The sequence below is a fragment of the Oncorhynchus kisutch genome, linkage group LG1, assembly GCF_002021735.2.
Source record: "Oncorhynchus kisutch isolate 150728-3 linkage group LG1, Okis_V2, whole genome shotgun sequence".
Lineage (NCBI taxonomy): Eukaryota > Metazoa > Chordata > Actinopteri > Salmoniformes > Salmonidae > Oncorhynchus > Oncorhynchus kisutch.
Window position 1 is genome coordinate 3,492,477 of NC_034174.2, and position 23,625 is coordinate 3,516,101.

At 39.4% G+C, this 23,625-nt stretch overlaps 1 protein-coding gene across 1 annotated transcript in view; it reads left to right on the forward strand.

Annotated features, from left to right (window-relative positions):
• The window catches only part of LOC109886311 (phosphatase and actin regulator 3), a 147,274-nt gene that overhangs the window by 120,022 nt on the left and 3,627 nt on the right, over window positions 1-23,625 (forward strand). Inside the window, exon 9 of the mRNA XM_031790365.1 lies at window positions 23,217-23,272. Coding sequence (XP_031646225.1) covers window positions 23,217-23,272 — 56 coding nt within the window. The remainder of the gene's footprint in view (window positions 1-23,216; window positions 23,273-23,625) is intronic.

The following is a 23,625-nucleotide window of genomic DNA, read 5'->3' on the forward strand; positions in this document are numbered from 1 at the left end:
ATAGTGACTGGTTATAGTAGTGGTAGTGACTGGTTATAGTAGTGGTAGTGACTGGTTAAATTAGTGGTAGTGACTGGTTATAGTAGTGGTAGTGACTGGTTATAGTAGTGGTAGTGACTGGTTATAGTAGTGTTAGTGTCTGGTTATAGTAGTGGTAGTGTCTGGTTATAGTAGTGGTAGTGACTGGTTATAGTAGTGGTAGTGACTGGTTATAGTTGTGGTAGTGACTGGTTATAGTTGTGGTAGTGACTACAGTAGTAATGGTAGTGACTGGTTATAGTAGTGGTCCTGACTACAGTAGTAATGGTAGTGACTGGTTATAGTAGTGGTCGTGCCTACATTTTTAATGGTAGTGACTGGTTATAGTAGTGCTAGTGACTGGTTATAGTTATAGTGGTAGTGACTGGTTATAGTTATAGTAGTGGTAGTGACTGGTTATAGTAGTGGTAGTGACTACAGTAGTAATGGTAGTGACTGGTTACAGTAGTAATGGTATTGACTGGTTATAGTAGTGGTAGTGACGACAGTAGTAATGGTAGTGACTGGTTATAGTAGTGGTAGTGACTGGTTGTAGTAGTGGTAGTGACTGGTTATAGTAGTGGTAGTGACTGGTTATAATTATAGTAGTGATAGTGACTGGTTATAGTAGTGGTAGTGACTGGTTATAATTATAGTAGTGATAGTGACTGGTTATAGTAGTGGTAGTGACTGGTTATAGTTAGTAGTGACTGGTTATGGTTATAGTAGTGGTAGTGACTGGTTATAGTAGTGGTAGTGACTGGTTATGGTTATAGTAGTGGTAGTGACTGGTTATAGTAGTGGTAGTGACTGGTTATAGTTATAGTAGTGGTAGTGACTGGTTATAGTAGTGGTAGTGACTGGTTATAGTAGTGGTAGTGACTGGTTATTTATAGTAGGTAGTGACTGGTTATAGTTAGTGGTAGTGACTGGTTATAGTAGTGGTAGTGACTGGTTATAGTAGTGGTAGTGACTGGTTATAGTAGTGGTAGTGACTGGTTATAGTAGTGGTAGTGACTGGTTATAGTAGTGGTAGTGACTGGTTATAGTAGTGGTAGTGACTGGTTATAGTAGTGGTAGTGACTGGTTATAGTAGTGGTAGTGACTGGTTATAGTAGTGGTAGTGACTGGTTATAGTGGTAGTGACTGGTTATAGTAGTGGTAGTGACTGGTTATAGTAGTGGTAGTGACTGGTTATAGTAGTGGTAGTGACTGGTTATAGTAGTGTGGTAGTGACTGGTTATAGTGTAGTGACTGGTTAGTGACTGGTTATAGTAGTGGTAGTGACTGGTTATAGTAGTGGTAGTGACTGGTTATAGTATGGTAGTGACTGGTTATAGTAGTGGTAGTGACTGGTTATAGTAGTGGTAGTGACTGGTTATAGTAGTGGTAGTGACTGGTTATAGTAGTGGTAGTGACTGGTTATAGTAGTGGTAGTGACTGGTTATAGTGTATAGTAGTGATAGTGTCTGGTTATAGTAGTGGTAGTGACTGGTTATAGTTAGTAGTGTGTATAGTGACTGGTTATAGTAGTGGTAGTGACTGGTTATAGTAGTGGTAGTGACTGGTTATAGTAGTGGTAGTGACTTGTTATAGTAGTGGTAGTGACTGGCTATAGTAGTTTTAGTGTCTGGTTATAGTAGTGGTAGTGTCTGGTTATAGTAGTGGTAGTGACTGGTTATAGTAGTGGTAGTGAACTGGTTATAGTGTGGTAGTGACTAGTAGTAATGGTAGTACTGGTTATAGTAGTGGGCGTGACTACAGTAGTAATGGTAGTGACTGGTTATAGTAGTGGTCGTGCTACAAGTTTAATGGTAGTGACTGGTTATAGTAGTGCTAGTGACTGGTTATAGTTATAGTGGTAGTGACTGGTTATAGTTATAGTAGTGGTAGTGACTGGTTATAGTAGTGGTAGTGACTACAGTAGTAATGGTAGTGACTGGTTACAGTAGTAATGGTAGTGACTGGTTATAGTAGTGTAGTGACGACAGTAGTAATGGTAGTGACTGGTTATAGTAGTGGTATGACTTGGTGGTTATAGTAGTGGTAGTGACTGGTTATAGTTATAGTAGTGATAGTGGGGGTTACTGGTGTATAGTAGTGGTAGTGACTGGTTATAATTATAGTAGTGAAGTGACTGGTTAAGTAGTGTAGTGGACTGGTTATAGTAGTGGTAGTGGACTGGTTATGGTTATAGTAGTGGTAGTGACTGGTTTATAGTAGTGGTAGTGACTGGTTATAGTTATGTAGGTAGTGACTGGTTATAGTTTATATTAGTGGTAGTGTGACTGGTTATAGTAGTGGTAGTGACTGGTTATAGTAGTGGTAGTGACTGGTTATAGTTATAGTGTGGTAGTGACTGGTTATTATAGTAGTGGTAGTGACTGGTTATAGTATAGTGGTAGTGACTGGTTATAGTAGTGGTAGTGACTGGTTATAGTAGTGGTAGTGACTGGTTATAGTAGTGGTAGTGACTTGTTATAGTTAGTGGTAGTGACTGGTTATAGTAGTGGTAGTGACTGGTTATAGTAGTGGTAGTGACTGGTTATAGTAGTGGTAGTGACGGGTTATAGTAGTGGTAGTGACTGGTTATATAGTGGTAGTGACTGGTAAGTAGTGGTAGTGACTGGTTATAGTAGTGGTAGTGACTGGTTATAGTAGTGGTAGTGACTGGTTTAGTAGTGGTAGTGACTGGTTATAGTAGTGGTAGTGACTGGTTATAGTAGTGGTAGTGACTGGTTATAGTATGTGGTAGTGACTGGTTATAGTAGTGGTATGTGACTGGTTATAGTAGTGGTAGTGACTGGTTAGTAGTAGTGGTAGTGACTGGTTATAGTAGTGGTAGTGACTGGTTATAGTAGTGGTAGTGACTGGTTATAGTTTGTTTTAGTGTCTGGTTATAGTAGTGGTAGTGACTGGTTATAGTAGTGGTAGTGACTGGTTATAGTAGTGGTAGTGACTGGTTATAGTAGTGGTAGTGACTGGTTATAGTAGTGTAGTGACTGGTTATAGTAGGTGGTAGTGACTGGTTATAGTAGTGGTAGTGACTTGTTATAGTAGTGGTAGTGACTGGTATAGTAGTTTTAGTGTCTGGTTATAGTAGTGGTAGTGTCTGGTTATAGTAGTGGTAGTGACTGGTTATAGTAGTGGTAGTGACTGGTTATATTTGTGGTAGTGACTACAGTATAAGGTAGTGACTGGTTTATAGTAGTGGTAGTGACTACAGTAGTAATGGTAGTGACTGGTTATAGTAGTGGTCGTGCTACATCTTTAATGGTAGTGACTGGTTATAGTAGTGCTAGTGACTGGTTATAGTTATAGTGTTAGTGACTGGTTATAGTTATAGTAGTGGTAGTGACTGGTTATAGTAGTGGTAGTGACTACAGTAGTAATGGTAGTGACTGGTTACAGTAGTAATGGTATTGACTGGTTATAGTAGTGGTAGTGACGACAGTAGTAATGGTAGTGACTGGTTATAGTAGTGGTAGTGACTGGTTTGTAGTAGTGGTAGTGACTGGTTATAGTAGTGGTAGTGACTGGTTTATTATAGTAGTGATAGTGACTGGTTATAGTAGTGGTAGTGACTGGTTATAATTATAGTAGTGATAGTGACTGGTTATAGTAGTGGTAGTGACTGGTTATAGTAGTGGTAGTGACTGGTTATGGTTATAGTAGTGGTAGTGACTGGTTTATTAGTGGTAGTGACTGGTTATAGTAGTGGGTAGTGACTGGTTATAGTTATAGTAGTGGTAGTGACTGGTTATAGTTATAGTAGTGGTAGTGACTGGTAATAGTAGTGGTAGTGACTGGTTATATTAGTGGTAGTGACTGGTTATAGTTATAGTAGTGGTAGTGACTGGTTATAGTTATAGTAGTGGTAGTGACTGGTTATAGTTATAGTGGTAGTGACTGGTTATAGTAGTGGTAGTGTCTGGTTATAGTAGTGGTAGTGCTGGTTATAGTAGTGGTAGTGACTGGTTATAGTAGTGGTAGTGACTGGTTATAGTAGTGGTAGTGACTGGTTATAGTAGTGGTAGTGACTGGTTATAGTAGTGGTAGTGACTGGTTATAGTAGTGGTAGTGACTGGTTATAGTAGTGGTAGTGACTGGTTATAGTAGTGGTAGTGACTGGTTATAGTAGTGGTAGTGACTGGTTATAGTAGTGGTAGTGACTGGTTATAGTAGTGGTAGTGACTGGTTATAGTAGTGGTAGTGACTGGTTATAGTAGTGGTAGTGACTGGTTATAGTAGTGGTAGTGTCTGGTTTAGTAGTGGTAGTGACTGGTTATAGTAGTGGTAGTGACTGGTTATAGTAGTGGTAGTGACTGGTTATAGTAGTGGTAGTGACTGGTTATAGTAGTGGTAGTGACTTGTTATAGTAGTGGTAGTGACTGGTTATAGTTGTTTTAGTGTCTGGTTATAGTAGTGGTAGTGACTGGTTATAGTAGTGGTAGTGACTGGTTATAGTAGTGGTAGTGACTGGTTATAGTAGTGGTAGTGACTGGTTATAGTAGTGGTAGTGACTGGTTATAGTAGTGGTAGTGACTGGTTATAGTAGTGGTAGTGACTTGTTATAGTAGTGGTAGTGACTGGCTATAGTAGTTTTAGTGTCTGGTTATAGTAGTGGTAGTGTCTGGTTATAGTAGTGGTAGTGACTGGTTATAGTAGTGGTAGTGACTGGTTATAGTTGTGGTAGTGACTACAGTAGTAATGGTAGTGACTGGTTATAGTAGTGGTCGTGACTACAGTAGTAATGGTAGTGACTGGTTATAGTAGTGGTCGTGCCTACATTTTTATGGTAGTGACTGGTTATAGTAGTGCTAGTGACTGGTTATAGTTATAGTGGTAGTGACTGGTTATAGTTATAGTAGTGGTAGTGACTGGTTATAGTAGTGGTAGTGACTACAGTAGTAATGGTAGTGACTGGTTACAGTAGTAATGGTATTGACTGGTTATAGTAGTGGTAGTGACTGGTTATGGTTATAGTAGTGGTAGTGACTGGTTATAGTAGTGGTAGTGACTGGTTATAGTAGTGGCAGTGACTGGTTATGGTTATAGTAGTGGTAGTGACTGGTTATAGTTATAGTAGTGGTAGTGACTGGTAATAGTAGTGGTAGTGACTGGTTATAGTAGTGGTAGTGACTGGTTATAGTTATAGTAGTGGTAGTGACTGGTTACAGTTATAGTAGTGGTAGTGACTGGTTATAGTTATAGTAGTGGTAGTGACTGGTTATAGTAGTGGTAGTGTCTGGTTATAGTAGTGGTAGTGTCTGGTTATAGTAGTGGTAGTGTCTGGTTATAGTAGTGGTAGTGACTGGTTATAGTAGTGGTAGTGACTGGTTATAGTAGTGGTAGTGTCTGGTTATAGTAGTGGTAGTGACTGGTTATAGTAGTGGTAGTGACTGGTTATAGTAGTGGTAGTGACTGGTTATAGTAGTGGTAGTGACTGGTTATAGTAGTGGTAGTGACTGGTTATAGTAGTGGTAGTGACTGGTTATAGTAGTGGTAGTGACTGTTATAGTAGTGGTAGTGACTGGTTATAGTAGTGGTAGTGACTGGTTATAGTAGTGGTAGTGTCTGGTTTTAGTAGTGGTAGTGACTGGTTATAGTAGTGGTAGTGACTGGTTATAGTAGTGGTAGTGACTGGTTATTGTAGTGGTAGTGACTGGTTATAGTAGTGGTAGTGACTTGTTATAGTAGTGGTAGTGACTGGTTATAGTTGTTTTAGTGTCTGGTTATAGTAGTGGTAGTGACTGGTATAGTAGTGGTAGTGACTGGTTATAGTAGTGGTAGTGACTGGTTATAGTAGTGGTAGTGACTGGTTATAGTAGTGGTAGTGACTGGTTATAGTAGTGGTAGTGACTGGTTATAGTAGTGGTAGTGACTTGTTATAGTAGTGGTAGTGACTGGCTATAGTAGTTTTAGTGTTTGGTTATAGTAGTGGTAGTGTCTGGTTATAGTAGTGGTAGTGACTGGTTATAGTAGTGGTAGTGACTGGTTATAGTTGTGGTAGTGACTACAGTAGTAATGGTAGTGACTGGTTATAGTAGTGGTCGTGACTACAGTAGTAATGGTAGTGACTGGTTATAGTAGTGGTCGTGCCTACATTTTTAATGGTAGTGACTGGTTATAGTAGTGCTAGTGACTGGTTATAGTTATAGTGGTAGTGACTGGTTATAGTTATAGTAGTGGTAGTGACTGGTTATAGTAGTGGTAGTGACTACAGTAGTAATGGTAGTGACTGGTTACAGTAGTAATGGTATTGACTGGTTATAGTAGTGGTAGTGACGACAGTAGTAATGGTAGTGACTGGTTATAGTAGTGGTAGTGACTGGTTGTAGTAGTGGTAGTGACTGGTTATAGTAGTGGTAGTGACTGGTTATAATTATAGTAGTGATAGTGACTGGTTATAGTAGTGGTAGTGACTGGTTATAATTATAGTAGTGATAGTGACTGGTTATAGTAGTGGTAGTGACTGGTTATAGTAGTGGTAGTGACTGGTTATGGTTATAGTAGTGGTAGTGACTGGTTATAGTAGTGGTAGTGACCGGTTATAGTTATAGTAGTGGTAGTGACTGGTTATAGTAGTGGTAGTGACTGGTTATGGTTATAGTAGTGGTAGTGACTGGTTATAGTTATAGTAGTGGTAGTGACTGGTTATAGTTATAGTAGTGGTAGTGACTGGTAATAGTAGTGGTAGTGACTGGTTATAGTAGTGGTAGTGACTGGTTATAGTTATAGTAGTGGTAGTGAATGGTTACAGTTATAGTAGTGGTAGTGACTGGTTATAGTTATAGTAGTGGTAGTGACTGGTTATAGTTATAGTAGTGGTAGTGACTGTTTATAGTAGTGGTAGTGACTGGTTATAGTAGTGGTAGTGACTGGTTATAGTAGTGGTAGTGACTGGTTATAGTAGTGGTAGTGACTGGTTATAGTAGTGGTAGTGTCTGGTTATAGTAGTGGTAGTGTCTGGTTATAGTAGTGGTCGTGTCTGGTTATAGTAGTGGTAGTGACTGGTTATAGTAGTGGTAGTGACTGGTTATAGTAGTGGTAGTGACTGGTTATAGTAGTGGTAGTGACTGGTTATAGTAGTGGTAGTGACTGGTTATAGTAGTGGGTAGTGACTGGTTTATAGGTAGTGGGAGTGACTGGTTATAGTAGTGGTAATGACTGGTTATAGTAGTGGTAGTGACTGGTTATAGTAGTGGTAGTGACTGGTTATAGTAGTGGTAGTGTCTGGTTATAGTAGTGGTAGTGTCTGGTTATAGTAGTGGTAGTGACTGGTTATAGTAGTGGTAGTGACTGGTTATAGTAGTGGTAGTGACTGGTTATAGTAGTGGTAGTGTCTGGATATAGTAGTGGTAGTGTCTGGTTATAGTAGTGGTAGTGTCTGGTTATAGTAGTGGTAGTGACTGGTTATAGTAGTGGTAGTGACTGGTTATAGTAGTGGTAGTGACTGGTTATACTAGTGGTAGTGACTGGTTATAGTAGTGGTAGTGACTGGTTATAGTAGTGGTAGTGTCTGGTTATAGTAGTGGTAGTGTCTGGTTATAGTAGTGGTAGTGACTGGTTATAGTAGTGGTAGTGACTGGTTATAGTAGTGGTAGTGACTGGTTATAGTAGTGGTAGTGTCTGGATATAGTAGTGGAAGTGTCTGGTTATAGTAGTGGTAGTGTCTGGTTATAGTAGTGGTAGTGACTGGTTATAGTAGTGGTAGTGACTGGTTATAGTAGTGGTAGTGTCTGGTTATAGTAGTGGTAGTGTCTGGTTATAGTAGTGGTAGTGACTGGTTATAGTAGTGGTAGTGTCTGGTTATAGTAGTGGTAGTGACTGGTTATAGTAGTGGTAGTGACTGGTTATAGTAGTGGTAGTGACTGGTTATAGTAGTGGTAGTGACTGGTTATAGTAGTGGTAGTGACTTGTTATAGTAGTGGTAGTGACTGGCTATAGTAGTTTTAGTGTCTGGTTATAGTAGTGGTAGTGTCTGGTTATAGTAGTGGTAGTGACTGGTTATAGTAGTGGTAGTGACTGGTTATAGTTGTGGTAGTGACTACAGTAGTAATGGTAGTGACTGGTTATAGTAGTGGTCTTGACCTACAGAAGTAATGGTAGTGACTGGTTATAGTAGTGGTCGTGCCTACCATTTTTAATGGTAGTGACTGGTTATAGTAGTGCTAGTGAACTGGTTATAGTTATAGTGGTAGTGACTGGTTATAGTTATAGTAGTGGTAGTGACTGGTTATAGTAGTGGTAGTGACTACAGTAGTAATGGTAGTGACTGGTTACAGTAGTAATGGTATTGACTGGTTATAGTAGTGGTAGTGACGACAGTAGTAATGGTAGTGACTGGTTATAGTAGTGGTAGTGACTGGTTGTAGTAGTGGTAGTGACTGGTTATAGTAGTGGTAGTGACTGGTTATAATTCTAGTAGTGATAGTGACTGGTTATAGTAGTGGTAGTGACTGGTTATAATTATAGTAGTGATAGTGACTGGTTATAGTAGTGGTAGTGACTGGTTATAGTAGTGGTAGTGACTGGTTATGGTTATAGTAGTGGTAGTGACTGGTTATAGTAGTGGTAGTGACTGGTTATAGTTATAGTATTGGTAGTGACTGGTTATAGTAGTGGTAGTGACTGGTTATGGTTATAGTATTGGTAGTGACTGGTTATAGTTATAGTAGTGGTAGTGACTGGTTATAGTTATAGTAGTGGTAGTGACTGGTAATAGTAGTGGGTAGTGACTGGTTATAGTAGTGGTAGTGACTGGTTTATAGTTATAGTAGTGGTAGTGACTGGTTACAGTTATAGTAGTGGTAGTGACTGGTTATAGTTATAGTAGTGGTAGTGACTGGTTATAGTTATAGTAGTGGTAGTGACTGGTTATAGTAGTGGTAGTGACTGGTTATAGTAGTGGTAATGACTGGTTATAGTAGTGGTAGTGACTGGTTATAGTAGTGGTAGTGACTGGTTATAGTAGTGGTAGTGACTGGTTATAGTAGTGGTAGTGTCTGGTTATAGTAGTGGTAGTGTCTGGTTATAGTAGTGGTAGTGTCTGGTTATAGTAGTGGTAGTGACCTGGTTATAGTAGGTAGTGACTGGTTATGTTTGGTAGTGACTGGTTTATAGTAGTGGTAGTCGTGACTGGTTATAGTAGTGGTAGTGACTGGTTATAGTAGTGGAGTGACTTGGTTATAGTAGTGGTAATGACTGGTTATAGTAGTGGTAGTGACTGGGTATAGTAGTGGTAGTGATGGTATAGTAGTGGTAGTGACTGGTTATAATAGTGGTAGTGACTGGTTATAGTAGTGGTAGTGTCTGGTTATAGTAGTGGTAGTGACTGTTATAGTAGTGGTAGTGACTACAGTAGTAATGGTAGTGACTGGTTACAGTAGTAATGGTATTGACTGGTTATAGTAGTGGTAGTGACTACAGTAGTAATGATAGTGACTGGTTTATAGTAGTGGTAGTGACTGGTTATAGTAGTGGTAGTGATGGTTATAGTAGTGGTAGTGACTGGTTATAGTAGTGGTAGTGACTGGTTATAGTAGTGGTAGTGTCTGGTTATAGTAGTGGTAGTGACTGGTTATAGTAGTGGTAGTGACTGGTTATAGTAGTGGTAGTGACTGGTTATAGTAGTGGTAGTGACTGGTTATAGTAGTGGTAGTGACTGGTTATAGTAGTGGTAGTGACTGGTTATAGTAGTGGTAGTGACTGGTTATAGTAATGGTAGTGACTGGTTATAGTAAGTGGTAGTGACTGGTTATAGTAGTGGTAGTGACTTGTTATAGTAGTGGTAGTGACTTGTTATAGTAGTGGTAGTGACTGGTTTATAGTAGTGGTAGTGACTGGTTATAGTAGTGGTAGTGTCTGGTTATAGTATGGTAGTGACTGGTTATAGTGAGTGGTAGTGACTGGTTATAGTAGTGGTAGTGACTGGTTATAGTTGTGGTAGTGACTACAGTAGTAATGGTAGTGACTGGTTATAGTAGTGGTCGTGACTACAGTAGTAATGGTAGTGGACTGGTTAAGTAGTGGTCGTGCTACAGTTTTAATGGTAGTGACTGGTTATAGTAAGTGGTAGTGACTGGTTATAGTTATAGTGGTAGTGACTGGTTATAGTTATAGTAGTGGTAGTGACTGGTTATAGTAGTGGGTAGTGACTACAGTAGTAATGGTAGTGACTGGTTATAGTAGTGGTAGTGACTGGTTATAGTAGTGGTAGTGACTGGTTATAGTAGTGGTAGTGACTGGTTATAGTAGTGGTAGTGACTGTTATAGTAGTGGTAGTGACTGGTTATAGTAATGGTAGTGACTGGTTATAGTAGTGGTAGTGTCTGGTTATAGTAGTGGTAGTGACTGGTTATAGTAGTGGTAGTGCCTGGTTATAGTAGTGGTAGTGACTGGTTATAGTAGTGGTAGTGACTGGTTATAGTAGTGGTAGTGACTGGTTATAGTAGTGGTAGTGACTGGTTATAGTTATAGTGGTAGTGACTGGTTATAGTTATAGTAGTGGTAGTGACTGGTTATAGTAGTGGTAGTGACTACAGTAGTAATGGTAGTGACTGGTTACAGTAGTAATGGTATTGACTGGTTATAGTAGTGGTAGTGACTACAGTAGTAATGGTAGTGACTGGTTATAGTAGTGGTAGTGACTGGTTATAGTAGTGGTAGTGACTGGTTATAATTATAGTAGTGATAGTGACTGGTTATAGTAGTGGTAGTGACTGGTTATAATTATAGTAGTGATAGTGACTGGTTATAGTAGTGGTAGTGACTGGTTATAATTATAGTAGTGATAGTGACTGGTTATAGTAGTGGTAGTGACTGGTTATAGTAGTGGTAGTGACTGGTTATAGTAGTGGTAGTGACTGGTTATAGTTATAGTGGTAGTGACTGGTTATAGTTATAGTAGTGGTAGTGACTGGTTATAGTTATAGTAGTGGTAGTGACTGGTTATAGTAGTGGTAGTGACTGGTTATAGTAGTGGTAGTGACTAGTTATAGTTGTGGTAGTGACTGGTTATTGTAGTGGTAGTGTCCTGGTTATAGTAGTGGTAGTGACTGGTTATAGTAGTGGTAGTGACTGGTTATAGTAGTGGTAGTGACTGGTTATAGTAGTGGTAGTGATGGTTATAGTAGTGGTAGTGACTTGTTATAGTAGTGGTAGTGACTGGTTATAGTAGTTTTAGTGTCTGGTTATAGTAGTGGTAGTGGATGGTTATAGTAGTGGTAGTGACTGGTTATAGTAGTGGTAGTGACTGGTTATAGTTGTGGTAGTGACTACAGTAGTAATGGTAGTGACTGGTTATAGTAGTGGTCGTGACTACAGTAGTAATGGTAGTGACTGGTTATAGTAGTGGTCGTGCCTACAGTTTTAATGGTAGTGACTGGTTATAGTAGTGGTAGTGACTGGTTATAGTTATAGTGGTAGTGACTGGTTATAGTTATAGTAGTGGTAGTGACTGGTTATAGTAGTGGTAGTGACTACAGTAGTAATGGTAGTGACTGGTTACAGTAGTAATGGTATTGACTGGTTATAGTAGTGGTAGTGACTACAGTAGTAATGGTAGTGACTGGTTATAGTAGTGGTAGTGACTGGTTATAGTAGTGGTAGTGACTGGTTATAGTAGTGGTAGTGACTGGTTATAGTAGTGGTAGTGACTGGTTATAGTAGTGGTAGTGTCTGGTTATAGTAGTGGTAGTGACTGGTTATAGTAGTGGTAGTGACTGGTTATAGTAGTGGTAGTGACTGGTTATAGTAGTGGTAGTGACTGGTTATAGTAGTGGTAGTGACTGGTTATAGTTATAGTGGTAGTGACTGGTTATAGTTATAGTAGTGGTAGTGACTGGTTATAGTAGTGGTAGTGACTACAGTAGTAATGGTAGTGACTGGTTACAGTAGTAATGGTATTGACTGGTTATAGTAGTGGTAGTGACTACAGTAGTAATGGTAGTGACTGGTTATAGTAGTGGTAGTGACTGGTTATAGTAGTGGTAGTGACTGGTTATAGTAGTGGTAGTGACTGGTTATAGTAGTGGTAGTGACTAGTTATAGTAGTGGTAGTGACTGGTTATAGTAGTGGTAGTGACTGGTTATAGTAATGGTAGTGACTGGTTATAGTAGTGGTAGTGTCTGGTTATAGTAGTGGTAGTGACTGGTTATAGTAGTGGTAGTGACTGGTTATAGTAGTGGTAGTGACTGGTTATAGTAGTGGTAGTGACTGGTTATAGTAGTGGTAGTGGCTGGTTATAGTAGTGGTAGTGACTGGTTATAGTAGTGGTAGTGATTGGTTATAGTAGTGGTAGTGACTGGTTATAGTAGTGGTAGTGACTGGTTATAGTAGTGGTAGTGTCTGGTTATAGTAGTGGTAGTGACTGGTTATAGAATTGGTAGTGACTGGTTATAGTAGTGGTAGTGACTGGTTATAGTAGTGGTAGTGACTGGTTATAGTAGTGGTAGTGACTTGTTATAGTAGTGGTAGTGACTGGTTATAGTAGTTTTAGTGTCTGGTTATAGTAGTGGTAGTGTCTGGTTATAGTAGTGGTAGTGACTGGTTATAGTAGTGGTAGTGACTGGTTATAGTTGTGGTAGTGACTACAGTAGTAATGGTAGTGACTGGTTATAGTAGTGGTCGTGACTACAGTAGTAATGGTAGTGACTGGTTATAGTAGTGGTCGTGCCTACAGTTTTAATGGTAGTGACTGGTTATAGTAGTGGTAGTGACTGGTTATAATTATAGTAGTGATAGTGACTGGTTATAGTAGTGGTAGTGACTGGTTATAGTAGTGGTAGTGACTGGTTATAGTTATAGTGGTAGTGACTGGTTATAGTTATAGTAGTGGTAGTGACTGGTTATAGTTATAGTAGTGGTAGTGACTGGTTATAGTAGTGGTAGTGACTGGTTATAGTAGTGGTAGTGACTGGTTATAGTTGTGGTAGTGACTGGTTATAGTAGTGGTAGTGTCTGGTTATAGTAGTGGTAGTGACTGGTTATAGTAGTGGTAGTGACTGGTTATAGTAGTGGTAGTGACTGGTTATAGTAGTGGTAGAGACTGGTTATAGTAGTGGTAGTGACTTGTTATAGTAGTGGTAGTGACTGGTTATAGTAGTTTTAGTGTCTGGTTATAGTAGTGGTAGTGTCTGGTTATAGTAGTGGTAGTGACTGGTTATAGTAGTGGTAGTGACTGGTTATAGTTGTGGTAGTGACTACAGTAGTAATGGTAGTGACTGGTTATAGTAGTGGTCGTGACTACAGTAGTAATGGTAGTGACTGGTTATAGTAGTGGTCGTGCCTACAGTTTTAATGGTAGTGACTGGTTATAGTAGTGGTAGTGACTGGTTATAGTTATAGTGGTAGTGACTGGTTATAGTTATAGTAGTGGTAGTGACTGCTTATAGTAGTGGTAGTGACTACAGTAGTAATGGTAGTGACTGGTTACAGTAGTAATGGTATTGACTGGTTATAGTAGTGGTAGTGACTACAGTAGTAATGGTAGTGACTGGTTATAGTAGTGGTAGTGACTGGTTATAGTAGTGGTAGTGACTGGTTATAGTAGTGGTAGTGACTGGTTATAGTAGTGGTAGTGACTGGTTATAGTAGTGGTAGTGACTGGTTATAGTAGTGGTAGTGACTGGTTATAGTAGTGGTAGTGTCTGGTTATAGTAGTGGTAGTGACTGGTTATAGTAGTGGTAGTGACTGGTTATAGTAGTGGTAGTGACTGGTTATAGTAGTGGTAGTGACTGGTTATAGTAGTGGTAGTGACTGGTTATAGTTATAGTGGTAGTGACTGGTTATAGTTATAGTAGTGGTAGTGACTGGTTATAGTAGTGGTAGTGACTACAGTAGTAATGGCAGTGACTGGTTACAGTAGTAATGGTATTGACTGGTTATAGTAGTGGTAGTGACTACAGTAGTAATGGTAGTGACTGGTTATAGTAGTGGTAGTGACTGGTTATAGTAGTGGTAGTGACTGGTTATAATTATAGTAGTGATAGTGACTGGTTATAGTAGTGGTAGTGACTGGTTATAATTATAGTAGTGATAGTGACTGGTTATAGTAGTGGTAGTGACTGGTTATAATTATAGTAGTGATAGTGACTGGTTATAGTAGTGGTAGTGACTGGTTATAGTAGTGGTAGTGACTGGTTATAGTAGTGGTAGTGACTGGTTATAGTTATAGTGGTAGTGACTGGTTATAGTTATAGTAGTGGTAGTGACTGGTTATAGTTATAGTAGTGGTAGTGACTGGTTATAGTAGTGGTAGTGACTGGTTATAGTAGTGGTAGTGACTGGTTATAGTAGTGGTAGTGACTGGTTATAGTAGTGGTAGTGACTGGTTATAGTAGTGGTAGTGACTGGTTATAGTAGTGGTAGTGACTGGTTATAGTAGTGGTAGTGACATGGTGGTGACTACAGTAGTAATGGTATTGACTGGTTATAGTAATGGTATCACATTTTATTGGTCACATACACATGGTTAGCAGATGTTATTGGTCTCATACACATGGTTAGCAGATGTTATTGGTCACATGGTTAGCATATGTTATTGGTCACATGGTTAGCAGATGTTATTGGTAACATGGTTAGCAGATGTTATTGTTCACATGGTTAGCAGATGTTATTGGTCACATGGTTAGCATATGTTATTGGTCACATGGTTAGCAGATGTTATTGTTCACATGGTTAGCAGATGTTATTGGACACATACACATGGTCAGCAGATGTTATTGGACACATGGTTAGCAGATGTTATTGGTCACATGGTTAGCAGATGTCATTGGTCACATACACATGGTTAGCAGATGTTATTGTGAGTGTAGCGAAATGCTTATGCTTCTAGATCCGACAGCGCAGCAGTATCTAACAGGTAATATCTAACAATTCCACAACAAAAGCTAACATCTAACAAAACCCAATACACACACAATCTAGTAAAGGAATGGGATGAGAATATATATAAAATATATTGATGAGCAGTGACAGGAGGCTAAGATAGATTAGATAGATACAATAGATAGTAGAATAGATGGTAAAGAATAGATAGATACAACAGTATAGAATAGATAGATACAATATATAGTAAAGAATAGTTGGTATAGATAGTATAGAATAGATAGTAGAATAGATAGTAAAGAATAGGTGGATAGTAGAATAGATGGTAAAGAATAGATAGAAACAATAGATAGTAAAGAATAGTTGGTATAGATAGTATAGAATAGATAGTATAGAATAGATAGTAGAATAGATAGTAAAGAAAAGGTAGATAGTAGAATAGATGGTAAAGAATAGATAGAAGAAAGCCGTTACAGTATCTATCTCCTCCTCTGACGAAGAGGTATAACAAGGATCGGACCAAAATGCAGCGTGATGATGATTCATGATATTTTAATGAAGGAAAAACTATACATGAAGAAAGTACAAAATAATGAAATGTGAAAACCGAAACAGCCCTATCTGGTGCAAACACAAAGACAGGAACAATCACCAACAAAACACTCAAAGACTATGGCTGCCTAAATATGGTTCCCAATCAGAGACAACGATAAACACCTGCCTCTGATTGAGAACCACTCCAGACAGCCATAGACTTAGCTAGATACCTCCACTAAGCCACACACCCAATAACTAACAAAACCCCAAGACAAAACACACCACAATAAACCCATGTCACACCCCCGCCTGACCAAATAAATAAAGACAAACACAATAATACTTCGACCAGGGCGTGACAGATACAATAGATAGTAAAGAATAGACAGTATAGAATAGACAGTATAGAATAGACGGTATAGAATAGATGGTATAGAATAGATGGTAAAGAATAGATGGTAAAGAATAGATAGTAGAATAGATAGATACAATACATAGTAAAGAATAGTTGGTATAGATAGTATAGAATAGATAATAGAATAGATATACAATAGATAGTAAAGAATAGATAGATACAATAGATAGTAAAGAATAGTTGGTATAGATAGTATAGAATAGATAGTAGAATAGATAGTAGAATAGATAGTAAAGAAAAGGTAGATAGTAGAATAGATGGTAAAGAATAGATAGATACAATAGATAGTAAAGAATAGACAGTATAGAATAGACAGTATAGAATAGACAGTATAGAATAGACGTTATAGAATAGATGGTATAGAATAGATGGTATAGAATAGATGGTATAGAATAGATGGTAGAATAGATAGTAAAGAATAGATAGATACAATAGATTGTAAAGAACAGTTGGTATAGATAGTATAGAATAGATAGTAGAATAGATAGATACAATAGATAGTAAAGAATAGATAGATACAATAGATAGTAAAGAATAGTTGGTATAGATAGTATAGAATAGTTGGTATAGATAGTATAGAATAGATAGTAGAATAGATAGTAGAATAGATAGTAAAGAAAAGGTAGATAGTAGAATAGATGGTAAAGAATAGATAGATACAATAGATAGTAAAGAATAGATAGATACAATAGATAGTATAGAATAGACAGTATAGAATAGACAGTATAGAATAGACGGTATAGAATAGACGGTATAGAATAGACGGTATAGAATAGATGGTAAAGAATAGATGGTAAATAATAGATGGTAAAGAATAGATGGTAAAGAATAGATGGTAAAGAATAGATAGTAAATAATAGATGGTAAAGAATAGATACAATAGATAGTAAAGAATAGATAGTAGAATAGACAGTATAGAATAGATAGATACAATAGATAGTAAAGAATAGATAGATACAATAGATAGTAAAGAATAGATAGATACAATAGATAGTAAAGAATAGATAGTAAAGAATAGATAGTAAAGAATAGATAGTAGAATAGACAGTATAGAATAGATAGATACAATATATAGTAAAGAATAGTTGGTATAGAATAGATGGTATAGAATAGATAGATACAATAGATAGTAGAATAGATGTTAAAGAATAGTAGGTATAGAATAGATGGTATAGAATAGATAGATACAATAGATAGTAGAATAGATGGTAAAGAATAGATAGATATAATAGATAGTAGAATAGACAGTATAGAATAGACAGTATAGAATAGATAATAAAGAATAGTTGGTATAGAATAGATAGTAAAGAATAGATAGTAAAGAATAGATAGTAGAATAGATAGTAAAGAATAGATAGATACAATAGATAGTATAGAATAGACAGTATAGAATAGACAGTATAGAATAGACAGTATAGAATAGATGGTATAGAATAGATGGTATAGAATAGATGGTATAGAATAGATGGTAGAATAGATAGTAAAGAATAGATAGATACAATAGATTGTAAAGAACAGTTGGTATAGATAGTATAGAATAGATAGTAGAATAGATAGATACAATAGATAGTAAAGAATAGATAGATACAATAGATAGTAAAGAATAGTTGGTATAGATAGTATAGAATAGTTGGTATAGATAGTATAGAATAGATAGTAGAATAGATAGTAGAATAGATAGTAAAGAATAGGTAGATAGTAGAATAGATGGTAAAGAATAGATAGATACAATAGATAGTAAAGAATAGATAGATACAATAGATAGTATAGAATAGACAGTATAGAATAGATGATAAAGAATAGTTGGTATAGAATAGATAGTAAAGAATAGATAGTAAAGAATAGATAGTAGAATAGACAGTATAGAATAGATAGATACAATAGATAGTAAAGAATAGATAGATACAATAGATAGTAAAGAATAGATAGATACAATAGATAGTAAAGAATATATAGTAAAGAATAGATAGTAGAATAGACAGTATATAATAGATAGATACAATAGATAGTAAAGAATAGTTGGTATAGAATAGATGGTATAGAATAGATAGATACAATAGATAGTAGAATAGATGGTAAAGAATAGATAGATACAATAGATAGTAAAGAATAGATAGTAGAATAGACAGTATAGAATAGACAGTATAGAATAGATAATAAAGAATAGTTGGTATAGAATAGATAGTAAAGAATAGATAGTAAAGAATAGATAGATGCAATAGATAGTATAGAATAGACAGTATAGAATAGACAGTATAGAATAGACAGTATAGAATAGACAGTATAGAATAGACGGTATAGAGTAGACGGTGATTATATATAGTAAAGAATAGATAGATGGTAAAGAATAGATAGATACAATAGATAGTAAAGAATAGATAGTGATGATAGATAGTAAAGAATAGATAGTGATGATAGATAGTAAAGAATAGATAGATACAATAGATAGATACAATATATAGTAAAGAATAGATAGATAGTGATGATAGATGGTAAAGAATAGATAGATACAATAGATAGTAAAGAATAGATAGATACAATAGATAGTAAAGAATAGATAGATACAATAGATAGTAAAGAATAGATAGTGATGATAGATAGTAAAGAATAGATAGATACAATAGATAGTAAAGAATAGATAGTAAAGAATAGATAGTGATGGAAGCGGGGTGAACAGGCAGTGGCTCGGGTGGTTATTGTCCTTGATGATTTTTTTTTGCCTTCCTGTGAAATCGGGTGGTGTAGGTGTCCTTGGAGGGCAGGTAGTTTGCCCCTGGTGATGCGTTGTGCAGACCTCACTACCCTCTGGAGAGCCCTGCTGTTGTGGGCGTTGCAGTTGCCGTACCAGGCGGTGATACAGCCCGACAGGATGCTCTCAATTGGTCATCTGTAAAAGTTAGTTAGGGTTTTTGGTGACAAGTAACATGTTTTAAGCCTCCTGAGGTTGAAGAGGCACTGTTGCACCTTCTTCACCACACTGTCTGTGTGGGTGGACCGTTTCAGTTTGTCGGTGATATGTACACAGAGGAACTTAAAACGTTCCAACTTCTCCACTGCTGTCCCGTCGATGTGGATAGGGGGTTGCTCCCTTTGCTGTTTCCTGAAGTCCACGATCATCTATTTTGTTTTGCTGACATTGAGTGAGAGGTTATTTTCCTGACACCACACTCCGAGGGTCCTCACCTCCTCCCTGTAGGCTGTCTCGTTGTTGTTGGTATTCAAGCCTACCACTGTTGTGTCGTCTGCAAACTTGATGATTGAGTTGGAGGCGTGCATGGCCACACAGTCGTGGGTGAACAGGGAATACAGGAGGGGGCTGAGAACGCACCCTTGTGGGGCCCCAGTGTTGAGGATCAGCGGGGTGGAGATGTTGTTTCCTACCTTCACCACCTGGGGGCGGCCCGCCAGGAAGTCCAGGATCCAGTTGCACAGGGTGGGTTCAAGACCCAGAGACTCAAGCTTAATGATGAGTTTGGAGGGTACTCTGGTGTTGAATGCTGAGCTGTAATCAAAGGACAGCATTCTTACATTAGGTATTCCTCTTCTCAAGATGGGATAGGGCAGTGTGATGGCAATTACATCGTCTGTGGACCTATTCGGGCGGTAAGCAAACTGAAGTTGGTCTAGGGTGTCAGATAAGGTGAAGGTGGTATGATCCTCAAAGCGAGCAAAGAAGTTGTTTAATTGATCTGGAAGCAAGATGTCTGTCCGCGACGGGCCTGGTGTTCTTTTTGTAATCCGTGATTGTCTTTAGACCCTGCCTCATACGTCTTGTGTTTGAGCCGTTGAATTGCGACTCCACTTTGTCTCTATACTGACACTTTGCTTGTTTGATTGGCTTATGGAGGGAATAACTACACTGTTTGTATTCTGGTTAGGGAAGGTTTTAATAGTCACAGTGGGCTACAACATCTCCTATACACTTCCTTATAAATTTGCTCACAGAGTCAGCGTATATGTCAATGTTGTTCTCTGAGGCTGCCCTGAAGCGTTGAATCCGAGTTCTCTTGGGAGATAGTACAGTCGGCATTTGATTGTGAGGAATTATAGGTCAGGTGGACTTGAGTTCATGTATGTTGTTACAAATACACCATGAGTTGTTAATCATGAAACATACAACCCGCCCTTCTTCTTACTGGAGAGATGTTTATTCCTGTCGGCGCGATGCACTGAAAATCCCGTTGGCTGTACCGACTCCGACAGCATGTCCCCAGCTAGCCATGTTTCCGTGAAACAGAGTATGTTACAATCCTGGATATCACTTTGGAAAGCATCTATTGCCCTGATTTCGGCGACTTTGTTAACTAGGAACTGGTTATTAGCGAGTAATGTACTCAGGAGCGGTGGGTGGTGTGTGCGCATCCGAACTCTCACTACAAGACCGCCCCGGCATCCTCTCCTCCGGCGGCATTGTTTTGGGTCGGCCTCTGGAATCAGTTTAAATGCCCTGGGAGATGCAGATAAAGGATCCACTTTGGGAAAGTCGTATTCCTGGTAGTAATGCTGGTTGTGCTGGTAAGTTGACGTCTCTCTGATATCCAATAGTTATTCTCGGTTGTACAGTGGTTGCTCCACTAAAAGTTTTGCGATTATGCTGCAGGACTTAGAGGTAATTTGTGGTTTAGTACGGTACCCTGCGTCACCACCTCATTGTTCCAGACCACCACAAGAGGGAGTTAGAGAACTTATTCTGCTTTTGGGTCCTACTGTGTCTCTAACTGACAGTGAAGGGCAACATAAACCTACAGTAAATATTAGTCTCATCCCGTGTTCAACAACAGCCTTTTTTTCTCGCTCGTTTTGCATTAATTGAAAACCAAATAATTTCCAAAATATTCTTATTTTTTAAACAAAGCGATTATTATTATTATTATTAATTTAGAATTGTATAAAAGCCATTGGATATTCCCACAGATATATTATCAACCCTGTTATTAGCAGGACAATATATATTGGTCATATTGGTCATGGCTACCGAGTGGCACACAATGGGATTGCCTTGCAGTTCTCCAGCTGTATCCAGTGAAAGCGCGCAAGGTTCAAGGCACGAGGGCCGGGGGTACGGGATGGGCTGCAGAGTCGCATACAGAAGACTGACCTAGCCCATGGGGATGGAAGGTGGAGGAAAATTAGGGCGTAGAAATGTTGTCCCAGTAAGATTTATATTCATGTTAGACCATGTTGTCCTATTCAGCACATGGTACCCTTGTTGTGTGTAGACATCTCAGTGGTCCCTACTGTCCACACTCCCACACACAAACATACGTCTCAGTGGTCCCTACTGTCCACACTCCCACACACATAAACACACATCCTGTCCACACTCCCACACACATAAACACATGTCTCAGTGGTCCCTACCGTGCAGTGCCTTAGTCACAGCTGAGCCCTCAAAATGGCTGTTCTATTTCAGTTCTGTAACCCAGGTGTTCTGCTCCACCTCTCTCTGCCAGGGCTGGGCTGGGACATATGCTGGGCTTTAAATAGACTGGACTTGCATCCCAAATGGTAACGTATTACCTTTAAAGCGCACTGCTTTTGACCAGGGCCCATAGGGAACAGGGACAGGACAGAACAGAACCAGAAGAGGGACCGGACCAGAAGAGGGACCGGACCAGGGACAGGACCAGAAGAGGGACAGGACCAGAAGAGGGACAGGACCAGAAGATGGACAAAACAAGGGACAGGACCTGAAGATGGACAAAACAAGGGACAGGACCTGAAGATGGACATAACCAGGGACAGGACCTGAAGATGGACAGAACCAGGGACAGGACTTGAAGAGGGACACAACCAGGGACAGGACCTGAAGATGGACAGAACCAGGGACAGGACCTGAAGATGGACAGAACCAGGGACAGGACCTGAAGAGGGACACAACCAGGGACAGGACCTGAAGAGGGACAGAACCAGGGACAGGACGTGGACAGGACAGGACCTGAACAGGACCAGAAGAGGGACAGAACCAGGGACAGGACCTGAATAGGACAGGACCAGAACAGGACCTGAAGATGGACAGAACCAGGGACAGGACCTGAATAGGACAGGACCAGAACAGGACCTGAAGAGGGACAGAACCAGGGACAGGACCTGGACAGGACAGGACCAGAAGAGGGACAGGACCTGAAGATGGACAGAACCAGGGACAGGACCTGAAGAGGGACAGGACCTGGACAGGACCAGAAGAGGGACAGAACCAGGGACAGGACCAGAAGAGGGACAGGACCAGAAGAGGGACAGAACCAGGGACAGGACCTGAAGAGGGACAGGACCAGAAGACGGACAGAAACAGGGACAGGACCAGAAGAGGGACAGAACCAGGGACAGGACCTGAAGAGGGACAGGACCAGAAGAGGGACAGGAACAGGACCTGAAGAGGGACAGGACCTGAAGAGGGACAGGACCAGAGACAGGACCTGAAGAGGGACAGGAAAAGGGACAGGACCTGAAGAGGGACAGGACCTGAAGAGGGACAGGACCTGAAGAGGGACAGGACCAGAGACAGGACCTGAAGAGGGACAGGAAAAGGGACAGGACCTGAAGAGGGACAGGACCTGAAGAGGGACAGAAACAGGGACAGGACCAGAAGAGGGACAGAACCAGGGACAGGACCAGGACCAGAACAGGGACAGAACCAGGGACAGGACTCCAACACTTAGACATAATTTACAAACGAAGGAGTTGTGTTTAATAAATCTGCCAGATTAGGTAGTAGGGATGACCAGGAATGTTCTCTTGATAAATGCGTGAATTGGCCAATTTGTATTTTCTGCTCAGCATTCAAAACGTAATGAGTACTTTTGGGTGTCAGGAAAACAGTATAGAGTTAAACGTACATTATTTTCTTTATCAAAAATATATAAATAGTAAAGTACAGACAAAAAAAAAGACTTAAGTAGTACTTTAAAGTATTTTTGCCTAAGCACTTTACTCCACTACATCGGACAGCACAGCGTCAGTAGCCAGACAGAATAGTTAGAGGAGAGAACCGAGCAGGTCACTCCGCATTCTGCTACAGACACTAACTGAGCTCAATCCTTCATCTACCTGGACAGGATCATACAGATTTATCATTTTACTTTCCAGTCGCGCTCAAACTATCCTTACTGTTTTATCTTGCACTTGGGAAAAGAACGCTCTAAAACTGGACAAATATTCTGCAATCGTGACTTTGTGTTTGAAACGTGATAAAACGCGCCTTGCATTCTACCCCGATGTGGATCTAGACTCCAGATGGTAACTAGGAAGTGTAGATCCTGGAGCGGTTCTGCACGCGGACTCAGACATCTTTGACCTCTGCTGCTGCTAGTAGAGACTGTCAGTCTGTCAGAGACTCTGACCTGACTGGAGGACCGGGGGGGAACAGACAACAACATCATGGTTCAGAACGTGATTCTAGTGTTTTTCCGCAGGCGGCTGAGCCAGAGACCCGCGGTAGAGGAGCTGGAGAGTCGGAACATCCTCAAACGTGAGTATTGGATCATGATACATAGTTTATAATCGATTAAAACGAGAGGATATAACAAATATAACAAACAAAAGGGATCATAGTTTATTATCAGTTTTAATAAGTGCAACTGTCCCACTGTCTGTATCGACTCTCCAGATGAGCCGGGTGGGCTTCATCGCAACATGACTAAATGTCTAAATTACTTCAGTGTTGAATGTATTGCCATGGTGATGAATACATGTTGCAATGAACTACGACACTACAGTTTATACTCCAAAAAATATGAAACAATTTAAAACAACTTTGTTAGGGCCTCCCGATAAGGCACTGCCTTTAGTGAGGCGTCACTAAAGACCCGGGTTCGATCCCGG